Raw genomic sequence first — 16,202 nt, 5'->3', positions numbered from 1 at the left:
AAGACAAGAAGGACAAGCTTACCCGTGACCCCTCACACAGCCCCTCCCACAGGCGGCACACGCCCCTTCCCAGGGTTATTCTGGGCAGAGTGATCCAGCTGCCCCCTGGAGCTGCCAGTCAAGCATAGAGGGGGCAGGGACACAGCAGCAGGAGCGCTGCTGGGCCCAGGCACTCCCTGTCACCTCAGTGGCTTAGCAAGGTGAGGGGCTTGGGGTCCCTCTACAGAAGACCCCCACCCTGCTGGGTGGTTTGGGATTTAGACACGCCCTGGGGACAGCCTAGTTCTACTGTAACTCCCTGTTCCTCCTTCCAAAGACTCAGTTTCCCCATCACTACGATGAAGTCTGAGGCCCATGGGGCCTGGCATTCAAGGACCTCAGTCCAGACCATAGGGGAAGAGAGGGAATGTCTGTGACTGGGCTGCCCTGGGCCAAGATGCCAACGGCCTCCCACCCTGTAAGGCTCAAGTCGTCTTTAGCCACATGTCAGGGGTGTGCAAGATTGAAGGGTCCCGGGGGGAGGGACTCCAACATAAGCTATGCCAGGCCAGCAGCCCCTGCAGACTCCACAGTCCACTGGGATCCCCGGGACCCAACCCAAGCTCCTTATGAGGCCCTCAGGAAGCCCCCAGGAATCTCACCAGCCTCCTCACCCACTCTCACCAAGTGAGCCATCCTTGACACTTGTTCATACCAGGGAAACCAGGAAGGCTTCCAAGCCTTAAGCTGCCATGGACACATCTTAACCTTGACATGAGTTCAACAAAATAAATAATAATAATAATCAATAAATAATAACAAACCCTCCCAGGGTCTTTGCATGTCCACCCTCAGTGTGATGCTGCACCTTCCATCACAGGAGGCCAGAGCAGGCCAGTCAGCAGAGGGAGCTGCTGGGGGTATTCATTTTGAGGCCACTTCACCCCTAAGACTCAGTAGCTATGTCCCTCAAACCCAAGGAGCTCTGAGTACCACCTACAAGGAGGCCAAGATGGACAGGGATCTTCACCTGACACCCATCCTGGCAGCTCAGAGAGCCAGGGGCCCCAGGTGTGACTGGGCTAGTTTCTGGAGGCCAGGAGAGGGGTCATAGCCAGCATTCCAGAGAACCCACCTCTCCCTTACTCCCTTCCATCCTTGCAGCTTCCCTGCTCTTCACCAGCTTCACCTTCCTCCTCAGCCCCCCAGCCTCCCACCCTCCTCCCCTGTCCTCACCTCTCCCCTAATTCCTCCACCCCGGCCCCCCGCCCCAGGCTCAACTCTGCTCCTAAATATCCTCTCATCTCCTCTTCCAAGCTCTATTTTTAAAATCAGATTTCCTTTACTGTACAGGCGAGCTGACAGAGAGAGGTATTTGCTGAGGGATTTGTCCCCCCCATGGCCCCCCCACACCCAACCCTTCATAGACACACGTTGGCAGCCCTGACCCAATGGGCCACTGGCTCAGAGGCAAGCAAGGAGCTGACCCGACCGAGACTCTGGGCACTGAAGGTGGTGAGGCTGGGGCGTCTGTCTCTGAGTGTTGGGGGGAAGAGGGTCCCACTCGAAGATCTCAAAGGCAGTTCTGACCCTAAACCAGGTGCATTAAATTCTTTTTTTTTTTAAATAAGGCGGGAATTTTCAAATCAGTAGATATTTCTTAAAGAAACTGTCATGAGATTTGAGAACAACATGTATTGAGCCACATTTGAAGGACTGAGAATATGATTTCTGCAAAGCACAGAGAAGAGGCAGGGCCTAGGCTTTGGCAGCCCAGCTGGTAGGCAGGTGAAGCCAGATGGGAATCCCAGAGTGCCCATCTAAAGCCAGAATTTGGAGGCCCGACAGGCCCCAACAACGCCCAAAGCCCTCCCAGAGAGGCAGATGCTCAGCAAGTGTGGAGGGAACCCCCTCACCCTGCTTCCAAGGCCCCTCACTCACCTCCAGTGGGGTATTCATCTCCAGGACCTGAGTCTCATCTCCTTCCTGGTGATGACCTGCAAGGTGGGTCTGCCTCCATTTCCCTCCATCGGGGATCGAGCACCGTGCCTGGCCCAGAAAAAGAATCAGGACATGCTGCTGTATGAATTAATGAATTATGGGCAGAGGGACTTTGTTAAACAAAAAAAAGAAAAGAAACGTTTGGGGACAATAAAATCGAAATGCATGTGGAGGCTGGAGAATGGGAAATTCAGTCTTTTCAGAGAGAAGCATGAGGAACAGGAAATGGAAGCTGGAAACTGTAGGTGGTGAAAAGTTCTGGTTTCATGCAAAAAGAACGTCAGCTTTATAGTTTAAGTAGAGAAGAGCAATCCAAAGATTTTCAATGTAAGAAATAATTGGTCCAATTTTCATTTCATGCTCAGGCATTTAGATTTTATGTTGAGGACATGAAATTTGACAGGTTTGAAGCTGGGAGTGCCATGATTAAAAGTGGGTGCCTTGCTAAAATGGTGAGGCTTTTTGTAGTGATGAAAACACGTTGAGATTTTAAGCAAGAGTTTCATAATTTGAGTTTCCTGGGAAGAAATCTGGGCTTTGTTTTGAGGGATGACAGGATCAAAGTTTTATATCATGCTAAGGAGTTTGGATTTTTGCCAAAGGGTTTTAAGAAATGTGATGATGAGATTCTTGCTTGTGGGAGATAACTATGCAGAAAAACATGATAAAATATATTTTACGGGTAACGGCTTTGGGATTCACATTACAAGCAACAAGGAAACACTGGAAATTGTAAAAGAAAAGTAATGGCCACCAATTTAACAATCATGCACAAACATTTTGACTTTCTATCTTGGGGGAGTGCCAATTTCAACCTGCAGAGCTTGCCTAGGAGGTGTGATTAATGTTGACACCAAAGTTGAAAGATTTTAATCAGAGGAGTTAAATGATCAATATTATGAATATGAAAAGAAATTTGGAATTTATTTTGAGGCTCCAACATGATTAGACTTTTGCATACGCCTAGGAATTTGATTTAGCCAATAAAACTTTCTAACAGAGTGGCCTGGTGAGTTTTTTGCGTTTGATAAATAGTATGCAGTGAATTACAAAATAAAATTCACATTTTATGCTAAGAATTTTGACTTTTCTTCCATTTACAATTAAGAGACACTGTAAGATTTTAAAGAGGAGTTATAAGATCAAATTTCATATATTGTCCTAGGAAGTGTGAATTTTACTTTAAGGGATGACATGATCAAATTTTTATATCATGTTAATAACTTTGGATTTAAGCCAATAAAGGGCTTAAATAAAGCAGGAACAGGATGAGATTTGGGGTTTTTAATAGATCATCCTGAGAGAAATTACATGGTAAAATGTTGCATTTTGTGTTAAGTAGTTGGGACTTTATGTTACAGGCAATGAAGAAACCTCGAGAAGTTTTAAGTTGAGAAGTTACATGCTCAAACAAGTGCATTTTGGCACAGCTAAAAGACAGGATCTCTATGATAAAGATGATATGATCAGATTTTGCTCACATGCTAAGGAGATGGGATTTTATGTGAGAGGTGAAGGCATTCAAGTGCTGTGTTTGGAAGGGGTGGGGGATGAGCTCATTGAGCTCATTGTTGAAATCTTATGCAGAGGCGTTCGGATGTCAGCCAGTAAAGCATTTTAAGGAGTAAATTGATGAGGGTTTTGTCTCCAGAGAAATTGGAAATGTAAACATATTTTAAGTTAAGGTATCTGGATTTGCTGAACCAGATAATGAATAAGCATCAGACCACTCCTGAGCAGAGGCATCCCCTGGGCACAAGGGCACCCAGGCGGGGTTCCATGCTGAGGAGACAGGTCATTTATAGACAGCGCATGTTTTTATAAAAAGAAGTTATATGATTAAATTTACATAGCATGCTAAGAAGTTTGGACACTATTTTGAGGGATGACAGGATTACATTTTTATGCCATGCTAAGGAATTTGGACTTCAGCCATTAAGAGTCTTTTTTTTTTTTTTTTTTTTGAGAGGGAATCTCCCTCTGTTGCCTAGGCTGGAGTGCAGCGGTGCAATCTCGGCTCACTGCAACCTCCCAGGTTCAAGCGATTCTCCCGCCTCAGCCTCCAAGTAGCTAGGATTACAGGCATGAGCCACTACTCCTGGCTAATTTTTGTATTTTTAGTAAAGACAGGATTTCACCATGTTGGCCAGGCTGACCTAGAACCCTTGACCTCAAGTGATCCACCTGCCTTGGCCTCCCAAAGTGCTGGGATTATAGCTGTGAGCCACCGTGTCTGGCCCATTAAGAGATTTTTAAGGCAGTAACATCGCAGAAATTTTGTCTTGGGCAGAGTAGTCAGAGAAATTTCATAGTAAAATGTACTGTTCTATGCTAAAAATAATTAGACCTTATCTCATAGGTAATTAAGAGACAGAATAAAGCTTTAAGCAGAAGTTATAAGAGCAAATTCGTGTATCTTGCAAGGGAGTGTGACCTTTTTATTTTGAGGAATGACATGGTCAGAATTTTATATCATGCAAGAGGTTTGGAATTAAGCCAATAAAGGGTTTTAGGAGTGACCTGATGAGATTTGGGGGTTCGTATTAATCAGTTGGCAAGTAAATTACATGGTGAAAATTTTTATTTTACGCTAAGTGGTTGAAACTTTACAGGCAATAAAAATGAATTTTTATATGTGTTAAATAGAGAAATTATGAGATGACCTTTATTCATCTTGCTAACAGTTTAAACTTTGATGTTAAGAAGTATTAAGATTTTTCTAACATGCCGAGGATATTAGATTTTGAGCTGAAGGCAGGAACATTGAAGGATTTAATCATTCACATGGTCGAATTTGTAAATATGTTAAGGAGTGTAGACTTTATATTAAGAGGGTGCATAATGTAGTTTTTAAATCATCTTGCTAAGAAATTTAAATTTTCACCAATAAAGAGTTTTAAGTGAGAGACATGCTGAGATTTTTATTCCTGATAGATAAGTCTGCAGATGAATTACTTAGGTAAATTTTGTATTTCAATTAGAATTTTATATTAGAGGTTTGGAATTTTACAGTAATAATGCATATCTCAGAGGACTTTTATGGAGAGGAAGTGAGTTAATTTATGCAATGTGCTGTGTAGATGATGATGATGATGATGATTCTTATAATTCTTATACCATGCTAATTTGTATACTGTGCTTTAAAAAAATTTGATCTCTACCTTGAGGAATGGCAAAATAAGAATTTTATATTATATTAAGGCCCTTACATTTTAGCCAGAGAATAGTTTTGGTGAGTTTACATGTCAGATATGTTTATGCTAGAAGGTTTGGATTTAATATTGCAGACAGTAAATAAACAGTGGAAGGCTTTAATCAGAGAGACTGCATGATCAAATTTAAGTGTCATGCTAACAAGGGTGTACTTAATTTTGAGAAACAGCAGATCTGAATTTTGTATCCTGTTGGAAAGCTTGGATTTTAGCCAATGAGTTTCATGTAAGGGGGAACGCATGTTTTTTTTTTTTTTACAGATGGGTCCAGTGGCTTAGAAGAAAACTGAGAAGTATCAAAAGGTGTTAAATTTATAAAGAGCAGTAACTTTACAGCTAATCTATCAGATAATCAAAGCTTAATTTGCTCTGCCCCAGCAGAGAAGAAATGTGCAAATAACCCCAACCAAGACATTCCCTTTCAATTCTGTCTCAGCCCACTTAAACCACCCAACACTAGATTTCCAAAAATCCACTCTGGGACCGTCAGATTCCAAAGATGTCACATGTTCCCCCCAACCCCCACACTCAATGTCCCAACTCTGCCAGATACATGTCTGTTGGGAGGGCTCAACCAGCAACAGAGAGAAAAAGATATTCGCTAGGATGAGGAGACCAGACCCACTGGAGTAAAGAAGGGGGCCTGGGAGGATAAGATTGGAGAGGCGTGCAGACATGCTTGCACTGGTGAAATTGAGGCCAGATGTGTGAAGTTCCAGAAGCCTCACAAAGAGGGCAGTCCTGGGAGAGTGGAGATTGTAGGAAGAGAAGGAGATTATTTGAAGATCTCCTCAACAGCTCAGAGCTCGGGAGAACATAGCATTGGAAGGAGACCAAATCGAGAAAGAGAAATTGGCCAAAAGTCTGAGTTGGAATCAAGTAACAAATATGCAATTATCCAGCACATAGTAGGTATGTTATAAACTTTATGGAAAAGAAAAATAAGAACCCAGACGTGTACACACCCCCTGAAATTTCTATTTTGAACATGGGGAAGGAAATAAGAGCTATTTTGGGCTGCTGACCCAACTGACGGGACAGTGGCCAAGTGCCCATTTTCTCCTCTTCCACTGCACTGGTGAAACAGTAGGCATCTTTGCTAGAGATTCCCACTCCACAACCAAGGCGGCTGGGCTTGCTCCAGAGCCCTGAGCCTGCCAGGGGTGGCTTTGGATGGTGCTGAGATGTGACCTCTGTAATTCTCAGGTGACCAAAGCAGGAAAAGAGGATTGACCAGGTGCATGTGCCAGGGGGAAATGGAGCAGCCTGTGCACCCTGCCAGGTACCCGCCTGCCACGGTGGCTGCTCCCAGCCGGTCACTCCACAGAATTTATGGGCTGTGAATTTCTCACATCTATGGAGGAAATGGACAGGACAGGCAGACTGAATAAGCCTGGGAGGCAGGTCAGAGGTTGACAGATCTTCCCTCCCTGGGGGCACCCCAAGTGACCAGCCAAGGAGGCTGGCTGGATACAAGAAGGCTTTCCCCCATTTCTCTCTGCTCTGATTAGTTGGGCATCTGATTTGTCCTTGAGACCCTGATACTGCCACTTCACAAGATCCTAAACTACTGCCTTTACCCCCCACTCCCCTTCCACCACCAGGTTCTGATCTCCACAGTCCCAGCTACTGACTGGACGCCATCACAACCTTACCAATCTTCAGAATACACTCCTTTCCATCCGACGAAATGATAGAACCCTCTGAAGACTCATTTGAGACGATGATGGAGCATAAGAATCCATCATCAAAACAAATGGAGTCCTCCGAGGGCTCATCCAACACCACCAAGGCGACATCGGGCAGTGGAGTGCGGGGAGAGGCAGGGCCAGCCAGCGGCCCAGCCCAGGAAAAGAAGGAGCCACCCAGTGGCCCACTCCAGGAAATGGAAGAGCTGCCCACTGATCTACTCCAAGACATGGAGGAGCCATCCAGTGGCCCACGTAAGGAAATAGAGGATCCACCCAATGACCTACTCCAAGACCTGGAGGAGTCATGCAACGGTTCACACCAGGCAAGGGGGGATCCACTCAGTGGAGCATCTGATAGGATGAAAGAAGCATCAGTCAACCCATCGGGAGCCCGAGAAGAGCAAGAGGCTCACACTGACCTGAAGGAATCGGGAAGGGAGGAGACTCCTCAAGAAGAGCAAAACCAGACCGAGCACTCAACCGCAGAACTTATGGCCATGGTGAGGTCCATCATCTCGCTGTACTTCCGAATGCAAGACCTCAAAGAGCAACAGAGAGTAGCAGAAGAGATCTTGATCAAAGGGATCAATGCAGGCCAACTGCCCGCCCCAAAGCACTTCTCTGGCGATCGCAGAGAATTCCACGAGTTCATCGTACTCTGCCAACTGACCTTACAGAGCTACCCAAGAATGTTCTATAACGACCGTCTACGAGTTGGCTATGTCATCAATCACCTGTCCGGCTTGGCATTAGAATGGGCCAAAGCTCTACTGCAGGAAAACAGCCCCCTGATCGAAGACTTCCCAGCCTTCCTGGAGGCCATGTCAGAGGTGTTTGAGTACCGCCAGGCACTGCGTGTGGCAGAAGAGGCCATGTTCACCATCAGGCAGGGCGGCCGCTCTGCCACTGAGTACATCGATGAGTTCCAGAGCCTGGTACCCATCTTGGGCTGGCCAGATGAAGTCCTGCAGGCCCACCTGTGCCAGGGGCTCAACGAGGAGATCAGGCACTATCTATTCCGGGTCCCTCAGCCAGATTCCCTAGACAGTCTGATTGTGCTCATCCTGCAAATAGAAGAGAAACTGGCAGAGAGAAGAGCCATGCTCAGGCTGCCCCCCGAGGCCCGCCCCCGGAACCTGACCTGGATCGACTCACCTGCTCCAGAGAGGTGGATGGTCAGCAGCTGGCTGCCCAGCGAAGTCCATCCGGACATCAATCGCGCCCACCTCTTCCTGCTGCTCATGGTGAGAGTGAACCCCTACCACAGCGTCGCGGTCCAGGCCCTGGTGGATTCGGGAGCTGACGGCAACTTCATGGATGAGAAGTTCGCCCAAGAGCACTACGTCGAGCTCTACGAGAAGCCGTACCCACAGCCGGTCCAATCCGTGGACGGCTCGCTGATTGGCAACGAGCCTGTCTGGCTCTACACAGAGCCCCTGGTGTGTATCCACCAGAACCACCAGGAGTCCATCGAATTTGACATCGTACCTTCACCGAACTTCTCCGTGGTCCTAGGCATCCGCTGGCTCCGAGTCCACGCCCCCGAAGTCGACTGGATCAAAGGCCGCTGCACCTTCCACTCTCCCTACTGCCTGAAGAACTGCTTCCGCCCGCCCCCGCCATGCATTGCACTAGAGAGGCACGGCATGAGCCTGCTCCCCGGACTGCCACACCCATACTCAGACCTGGCCGACGTGTTTAACCCGAAGGAAGCAGATGATGAGACTTCCGACCAGCCAAGCTCAGACGGATCCGATGATCTTTCTGAATCAGAGCCCTCTGAGCTTCAGCAGGCTGGAGACAGTGATCACAGCGAGACCTTTTACGAGTGTCCCTCCACTGCGCCTTGGGAACCTGTGGGTGCCGGGATGCAAGAAAGAGCCAGGCTACAGGAGGAATACTGGGACCTGCAGGACATGCTGACCAACAGACAGGACTACATACAGATGATTCCGGAACTGTTTGACCAGTTACACGGAGCCGAGTGGTTCACAAAACTGGAGCTGCGTGGGACCATTGTGGAGGAAAGCGTGAACGGGCACCGCACCGAAGATGTGTGGAAAGCAGCGTTTGGTTTGGAGCTTGAAGAGATGAAGAGCTACCAGCCGTTCGCGCTCTCCCCAGACCCTATCATACCTCAGAACGTGATTCACTTCATCCTAAAGGACATGCTAGGGTTCTTTGTGCTTTCTTACGGCCAGGAAGTCCTGATCTACTCAATGAGCCAGGAGGAGCACCTCCACCACGTCCGCCAAGTCCTGGTCCGCTTCCGCCATCACAACGTCTACTGCTCCCTGGACAAGAGCCAGTTCCACCGCCAAACCGTGGAAGTCCTGGGCTTCGTCGTCACCCCCAAAGGGGTGAAACTGAACAAGAACGTCATGACCATCGTAACAGGGTACCCTACCCCTGGCTCCAGGCTATCTCTGCGAAACTTCATCGAATTCGTCTTCCCCTACCGCCACTTCGTGGAGCGCTTCAGCATCATCGCAGAGCCCCTGGTGCGGCAGCTGCTGAGCTCCTACCAGTTCTACTGGGGAGTCGAGGAGCAGGAGGCCTTCGAGTGCCTGAAGAGGGCTTTCCGCAAGGCGCCCCTCCTCCACCACCCCAAGCCCCAGAACCCATTCTACTTGGAAACCGGCATCACCAGCACGGCCCTGCACGCCTCCCTGATCCAAATCGACGACCAAACCGGCAAGAGAGCCTGCTGTGCTTTCTACTCCCGCAACATCTCCCCTATCGAGGTTGAGTACTCTCAAGTGGAGATGAAGATTCTTCCAATACGGGCTGCCTTCATGGTGTGGTGCCGCTACCTGGAGAACACCGAGGAGCCCATCATGATCCTTCTCAACACAGAGGATCTAGCCTCTCTGAATAATGACAGGCTCACCGTACTTCTCCCCGGGCATTGGGTCTTCTTCTTCTCCCACTTCAACTTTGACGTCATGGAGCTGCCAGAACAAGATGGTGGCCCAGCTCTGCCACCTGTGAGAAACCTCCGGTGGAGGAGAGCCTTCCAGAGGAACACTGCCGCCAGGCAAACCCTGCTGCTGGCCTCAAGGGGATTCCCCAGGGATCCATCGACGGAATCCGGGGAAGAAGAGAATGAAGAACAGGATGAGTCCAATGAACAGACCCTACGGCAAGAGCTGCTGGCCATGATACCCATCGACCAGATCCTCAACAGCTTCCTCGCCCACTTCAGCATGGCCCAGATCAGGGCCGTCATTCTGCATTTCTTCCGAGGCCTCCTGTACTGGAAGAACACCCTAGCCCTGGCAGCCATCCTCGTGCTACTGCGCGTGAGGCAGTGCCTCTCGCCGCGGCCGGCACCCGCCATGCAGGTGGCTCGGCCCCAGCCCCAGCGCTCCCTACGACTCATCCTGGATTCGTCCCTCATCGCGGGCAGCAGCATCACGACAGCCATCACCCAGCTGCTCACCCAGATGCCCGCTCTCGTAGGCGCAAACACCATCCCAGCCCAGGAGCTGGCTGAGCTGTTCCTGGGCCCTGGCCGCTGGCAGCGAAATGCTCTGCACCCCCAGGCCCACCGAGGCCTGCAGTTCACCCCTGGGTTCTGGCTGACGCTGTGTGAGTTCTTTGGTGTCAGAGTCACCCCCCAGGAGGGCCACCTCCCTGCCCTGCATCAGAACCGCTACCTGGAGCTGCACGTCGTTGGTGATGAGGATGTCGTCTTGCGAGAAGCCCTGCAAGACGACCTGCAACGTTACCGTCAGTGTGGCCTGCATGACGGCCTGCAAGACACCTCGCAGGACAAGCAGGACAACGACGTGCAGGAGGCCTCGCCCAGCCACACAGCAGCCACCCACCCACCCCGCCCACGCCACCTGATGGATCCCCAGGTCCTGGAATTCCTTGGTAGCCGCCTGCTCCACATCCGCAGTGCAGATGGCCAGCTGCACCTGCTCAGCCGGGAGCAGGCAGCCAGGGCCCTGAGCCGGTTCCTGACCCTGATCTACAGGCGGGCCCTGCCCATCCCCGCCTGGGAGAGCCAGCCCAGGGAGCAGGCAAGGCTGGAAGAGCTGCCTGACGAGGACGAAGAGGCTGACCTCGACTGAAGACGCCTCCCCGTCTCCAGCAAAGAGTCCCCTCTATTTCTCACCCCGACGCCTCCCGACGTCCCCTGGCCTCCCCGTGCCTCAGCCCGCTTCGCTTCCCTTCCTGCCACTCCTGACCCAAGAGGAACCCAACTGTGAAGGGCAACAACTTCTTCAACTCATCAACCAGCAATGCCACCTGTGCTAACAGACTATCCAGTCCTCAGAGAACCAGCGCCAGCCCTGGGCTATGAGTTCTCAGTTCTCCAGGTCCCAAGCCCATGCCCGGGAGTGACATCCATGAGGGAGAAAGCAGTGGCGAGCAGGAAGTGACCCCATGACGCGTGGTCAGATGAAGAAGCAGGCACAGCAGGCGCAGCCAAGCAAGCAGGTGCCAGGGCCCCCCACCCGGCCTGGCGACGGCCACCCTGTGCCGCCCTGGGACACTGACCTTGGGTGCTCCACTGACTTCTTCTACCTCCACTGCCGGTGCTCCTGCTCCCCTGAGCTCCCGCCCCCGCCCCCCAACCCCCACCCCCCAACCTCCCAACGTCTGATGATGTGGTGCCTCCCTCACCCCCATCCCGCCCTGCAAGCAAACCCACCCCCACCTCCACCACATCTGCTTCAGCTTTTCTGACCCCGCCTTCCTCTGGCCCTGAGCTCTGGACTCACCTGGACAAAGCCGCTCTTTGGGGCATCCGGACGTACCAGTGCCACTTACCAGACTTGCACAGCAAAGAGGGCCCCTTCATGCCTTGGGGCACCTTTCCCTCCCAACACCGAACACTGGACAGTGCAGGGGTGCAGGGGCCCCTCATACAGGGATGGAGTCCCAGAAGGCACACAGACACCCAGGGGACCATGCCGAGTCACAGTGAGGCTCTGGCCACACCACCGCTTTGCACGGGGAGTAGACCCTTCCCCACCCCCTGAACTTTCTCACCCCCCAATCTTTTTGCAGTCCTCAAATAAAGCAAAATAAAAGAATGTCTGACTTTGGGGTTTGTTCTAAAAGTGGAGGTGGTGGGAGGATAGGTGGGGGAGGGACACGCATGGGAGGAGGGAGGGAGTAGGTGGGGTGGAGGAGGAGGCAAGTGGACTGGGCAGGAAGGGTGGGGGCAGGAAACGCTCTGCCCTGAAACAGCCCCTGGGGGCCTGGCACATGCACAGCAGGCCTCCCCCAACCTTCCTGAAGGCTTCCCCAAGACTCTGGGCACTTCTTTCTGCCATGAGAAGGCACCCACCCCCATTGAGGCCACCAGGGACGTGCAACCCCCACAGGCTCATGTCAAAGAGAGGAGAGGACAGAAGAGGTGCCTCAGGGCAGTGGGAGGCGGGGGAGTGGGGGCTGCCTCTCCTAAGGGTTCCAGAAAAGGGAGCCCCGAAACCCAAATCCCACCTCTGACCTTGGCCTCCTCGCCATGTGAGAAACGAGGTGCGGTCTGAGCCCCACACTGCAGGATCCACAAGCCCTGGTCTCAAGCAGTCCTAACCCCCACCCCAAGAGGAAAAGGCCTGGGTCCCATTTCAGAGGGTCATGCTGTCCCCAAAGTGGCAAAATGGCTGTTGTGAGGGTGAGGGTGCACTGCCCTGGGTAGGGGGGCTGCCAGGGGTCCCACAGGGAGTTGGGGAGGTAGGGCAGGTGGCACTCACCCACTCTGAGTTCCCCCTCCACAGTCCAGGACACACTGACCCCTCTTCCTGGCCATGGGTCACACCTATCCAGGAGGGGCCTCCAACCTCCCAGAGCACCCCCGCCCCACTGCACCCCTCCACAGGTGAGAGCTCTGCGAGGACACAGACCTTGAACTTCATCTAGGAGGGCAGAAACACTGGAGCCCCGTGCACATGGCCCCCGTGCCAGGACACACCAGGTCCGTGCACATGGCCCCCCGTGCCAGGACACACCAGGTCCGTGCACACGGGCCCCCCGTGCCAGGACACACCAGCTCTGCCCTCTCTGCCCTGCTGAGGAACCTGCTCCTGAAGACACACTGTGAGACCACCCAACAGATCTCAGGCTCAAAGCTCAGGGGCCCCGCAGGGGCCTGACTAGCCTGAGTTGGAGCAGCCCCATCCCTTAGGAAAGCCATTTCCACCTGGCCCCAGAGTTCTCAGCTCCCACGTGGAAGAGACCCTACTCTGTCCTCGAGGGCAGGCACGGGAGCATGACAGCCTCCAGACAGTGTGGCTCGGCCTCCTGCTCCTACCCATCATGGACCAGGACCACTGGGCACACAGTGGGGAGCCCCTGCCCAAGGACACACCCCACGGGAGCCCAAGGCTGGCACTGCAAGCTCAGCCTCCTTCCTTCCCTATACTGCCCAGCCCCACACAGGGCTAACGATGCCCTCACAAGTCCCCAGGGGCGCCTGGCCTTCACCCACCATCCACCTGTCTGAAGAATCTACCCCTGATAGCAGCACCAGGAGATCATGGTCAGGATCCCCAGGTTCAAAGGCAGGGGCTACACCTCTGGGCTTCTCTCTCCCTCCACTGGCTGGCTGCAGGAAGGCCTCTCCCAGCCTCAGTTTCCTCATCTGTCACTCCAACCCACCAAGGCTGCTGTGAGGATTCAGAGTTAGGAATAAACTGCTGGGCGCACCTGGCAGTCAGAGCTCCCAGCCCCATCCACAGACTTCTTATGTCAATTTCCCAAGGTAAACTTGGGGAAATCAAGGCCCAGAACTGGCTGCAGAGGAGCTGAGGACAGAGCCAGGATGGAGGCCCCTTCCTGGTGGCTGATCTTTGTCCTCTCACCTGGGCCACTTCACCCACTCCGCCTCCAGTCACAAGGCCCAGCAATGACCCCCACAATAGCCAACACCACAGCAGCTCCAGGAGCTCAAGGGCACCATGTCTGTCTGTCCATTCACTCAGCACTCTGCCTCTGATGGCAGCCCAAGACAGGCTGCCATGGGTTAAGGCCAGGGGTTCAGCTGCAAGAGGTGCAGATCCCCTTTAGTGACCTGGCCCCAGAAGGCCCCAACTTTGACTTGCTGGGTGACCTCAGGTAGTGGCTGTCCATCTTCCAGCCTGTTTTCCCATCATCAAATGGGGGATGTAGTGAGAGGGAGGGTCGTTTCCAGAATAACCAGACCCAGTCTCCAAGGGCCGCTGGTTCCTAAAACCCGCTCTGTTCCCACATGACATTCTTCTTGGGGCTCCCAAGTCCCTTGAAGTAAACTACCTTGGGATACAGTCTGCGGTCATAATGGAGGGTCCCTAGATCAGGTCTCCTGGAGGCCACCCCGAGGGGTCCCAGAGGCTGGATTTTAATGGCAAACCTCTGTCCCTGCTTGGTAAGGGCTCCCTGGGTAAATGTGGGGTGGATTGGCAGTCCCCATGTCCCTGCAGCCAGGACCATCGAGGACCGCCATCCTTTCCTCCTGGCCATCAAAGGTGGAGGGGCAAGGCCGGGTGCAGTGGCTCACTCCTGTAATCCCAACACTTTGGGAGGCTGAGGCAGATGGATCACCTGAGATCAGGAGCTCGAGACCAGCCTGACCAACATGGAGAAACCCCGTCTCTACTAAACAACAAAAAATTAGCTGGGTGTGGTGGCGCATGCCTATAATCCCAGCTACTCGGGAGGCTGAGGCAGGAGAATAGTTTGAACCTGGGAGGCGGAGGTTGCGATGAGCTGAGATCACGCCCCTGCACTCCAGCCTGTGCAACAAGAGTGAAACTCCGTCTCAAAAAAAAAAAAAAAAAGGTGGAGTGATGAACAGGACTACCTTGCAGGCTAAGGCCAAACAGAATTTACCAGCAATAATCACCCGTGACCTACAGTGGTGGAATCCAGACACACACTAAGGTGAGCGTATTTATCCACAGTTCACACACACACATGCACACACACACACACACAGATTGACTAGGGGGCTCCCAGTGCTAGAGTGGCCACCGCCCCCCACACCAGCAGACAGCGATGACCTCGCCTCATTGGCTCTCCCACCCCATCCGGCCAGAGCAAGTTTAGTTTACAGAGAAGAGCAGCAGCCCCCAGGCCCAGAGGAGAACTGATAAAATGATACAATGGACTCTGGGGACTCCAGGGAAAGGGTGGGAGGGGGTGAGGGATAAAAGTACAAATTGGGTTCAGTGAGTACTGCTCAGGTGATGGGTGCACGAAAATCTCACAAATCACCGCTAAGGAACTTATTCATGTAACCAAACACCACCTGTTCCCTAAAACCTATGGAAATAAAAAATTTAAAAGAAAAATAATACAAACCTTTTTTTCTCCTGGGGAAAGAAAAAGGAAGGTTAATGTTAAATGTCATGCTGGGTTATGACTTCATGGCCACCACAAAAAAAGGTGAAAACTCCTCTGAACAGCAGACTGCCCAGCCTGGCGCATACACTGGCACACAGGCCCACGGGACCTGGCGGGCCACAACCAAATGCACCCATTTTCCACCTTCTCTGTCCACCCCCAGGTCACTGATGTCAGGGGATGGGGGGAGCCCTGAGCTCCACACCTGCTGAGGCTTGTCCGTCAACCTCCCTTCCCGGCCCAGCCCACCCCCGTGAGGTGCCCAATGTGCCAGCCTCCAGCCCTGGTGCACACAGGGCCAGTTTCTGGAACACTCAACAGCACATCACCCAGACAGCTGAGGGCTACTCACCGCTCAGGTCCGGACTCGCTCATCCCTCCTGCGGGCGGCCCCAGGTCCAGTTAGGGCTTTGGACTCAGGCCCCTGTGCCAGGAGCTTGACCAGCTCTTAACAATCTGCCCAGGGCAGAGACGTGAGGTCCCCTCCTGCCCTCCTGGCGACCCCAGTTGCTCCCAAAGTGAAAAAGAGAAAGACGACAAATAGAAGCCATCACCCCCACTCCCAAGCTCCACCCACCCGCCCAGAGCCCTGCTGCGGGGCCGACAAGACCCTCGTCACGCCCCAAGCCCATGAGCACTGACCTCAGACCCAAACACTAAGCCTCGTCCAGACCCCTGTCCATCTGTCTGAGATCAACAAAGACAAGCATACCCATCCTGACACCACAGAAGCTGAGGGGCAGACCAGGAAGTGAGGGGGTGCATGGGGGAAGGCGGGTGAGGAAGGGGAGACGGGAGGTGAGAGGGAACGGCAGGGGAGAGGGTGCTCCCTCCTGCAGGAAGGGAGGGGGTGCATTGGGGAGGAGGGTGAGGAAGGGAAGATGGGAGGTGAGTGGGAAAGGCAGAGTTGAGGGTGCTCCCTCCTACAGGAAGAAGGGGTGCATGGAGAAGGAGGGGTGAGGAAGGGGAGATGAGAGGT

At 52.5% G+C, this 16,202-nt stretch overlaps 1 protein-coding gene and 1 long non-coding RNA gene across 6 annotated transcripts in view; one reads left to right on the top strand and one right to left on the bottom strand.

The window, feature by feature from the left end:
• LOC129012704 (uncharacterized) overlaps positions 1 to 2,578 on the bottom strand; it is a 73,149-nt gene extending 70,571 nt beyond the window's left edge. For all 5 annotated transcript variants that reach the window (XR_008493686.2, XR_008493688.2, XR_008493687.2 and 2 more), the window contains exon 1: positions 1,921 to 2,578. This is a non-coding gene — a long non-coding RNA (uncharacterized LOC129012704). The remainder of the gene's footprint in view (positions 1 to 1,920) is intronic.
• Positions 2,579 to 6,855: 4,277 nt separating this feature from the next.
• Positions 6,856 to 11,904, top strand: RTL1 (retrotransposon Gag like 1). Its single transcript, XM_063652068.1, has one exon. The coding sequence runs from the start codon at positions 6,883 to 6,885 to the stop codon at positions 10,960 to 10,962; it is 4,080 nt and encodes a 1,359-aa protein (XP_063508138.1). The 5' UTR covers positions 6,856 to 6,882; the 3' UTR covers positions 10,963 to 11,904.
• Positions 11,905 to 16,202: the final 4,298 nt, after the last annotated feature.

Source organism: Pongo pygmaeus, chromosome 15 (genome assembly GCF_028885625.2).
Source record: "Pongo pygmaeus isolate AG05252 chromosome 15, NHGRI_mPonPyg2-v2.0_pri, whole genome shotgun sequence".
NCBI classification, from domain to species: domain Eukaryota; kingdom Metazoa; phylum Chordata; class Mammalia; order Primates; family Hominidae; genus Pongo; species Pongo pygmaeus.
The sequence above is the reverse complement of the archived record's forward strand: the minus strand, read 5'-3'. Positions and strand labels throughout refer to the sequence as shown.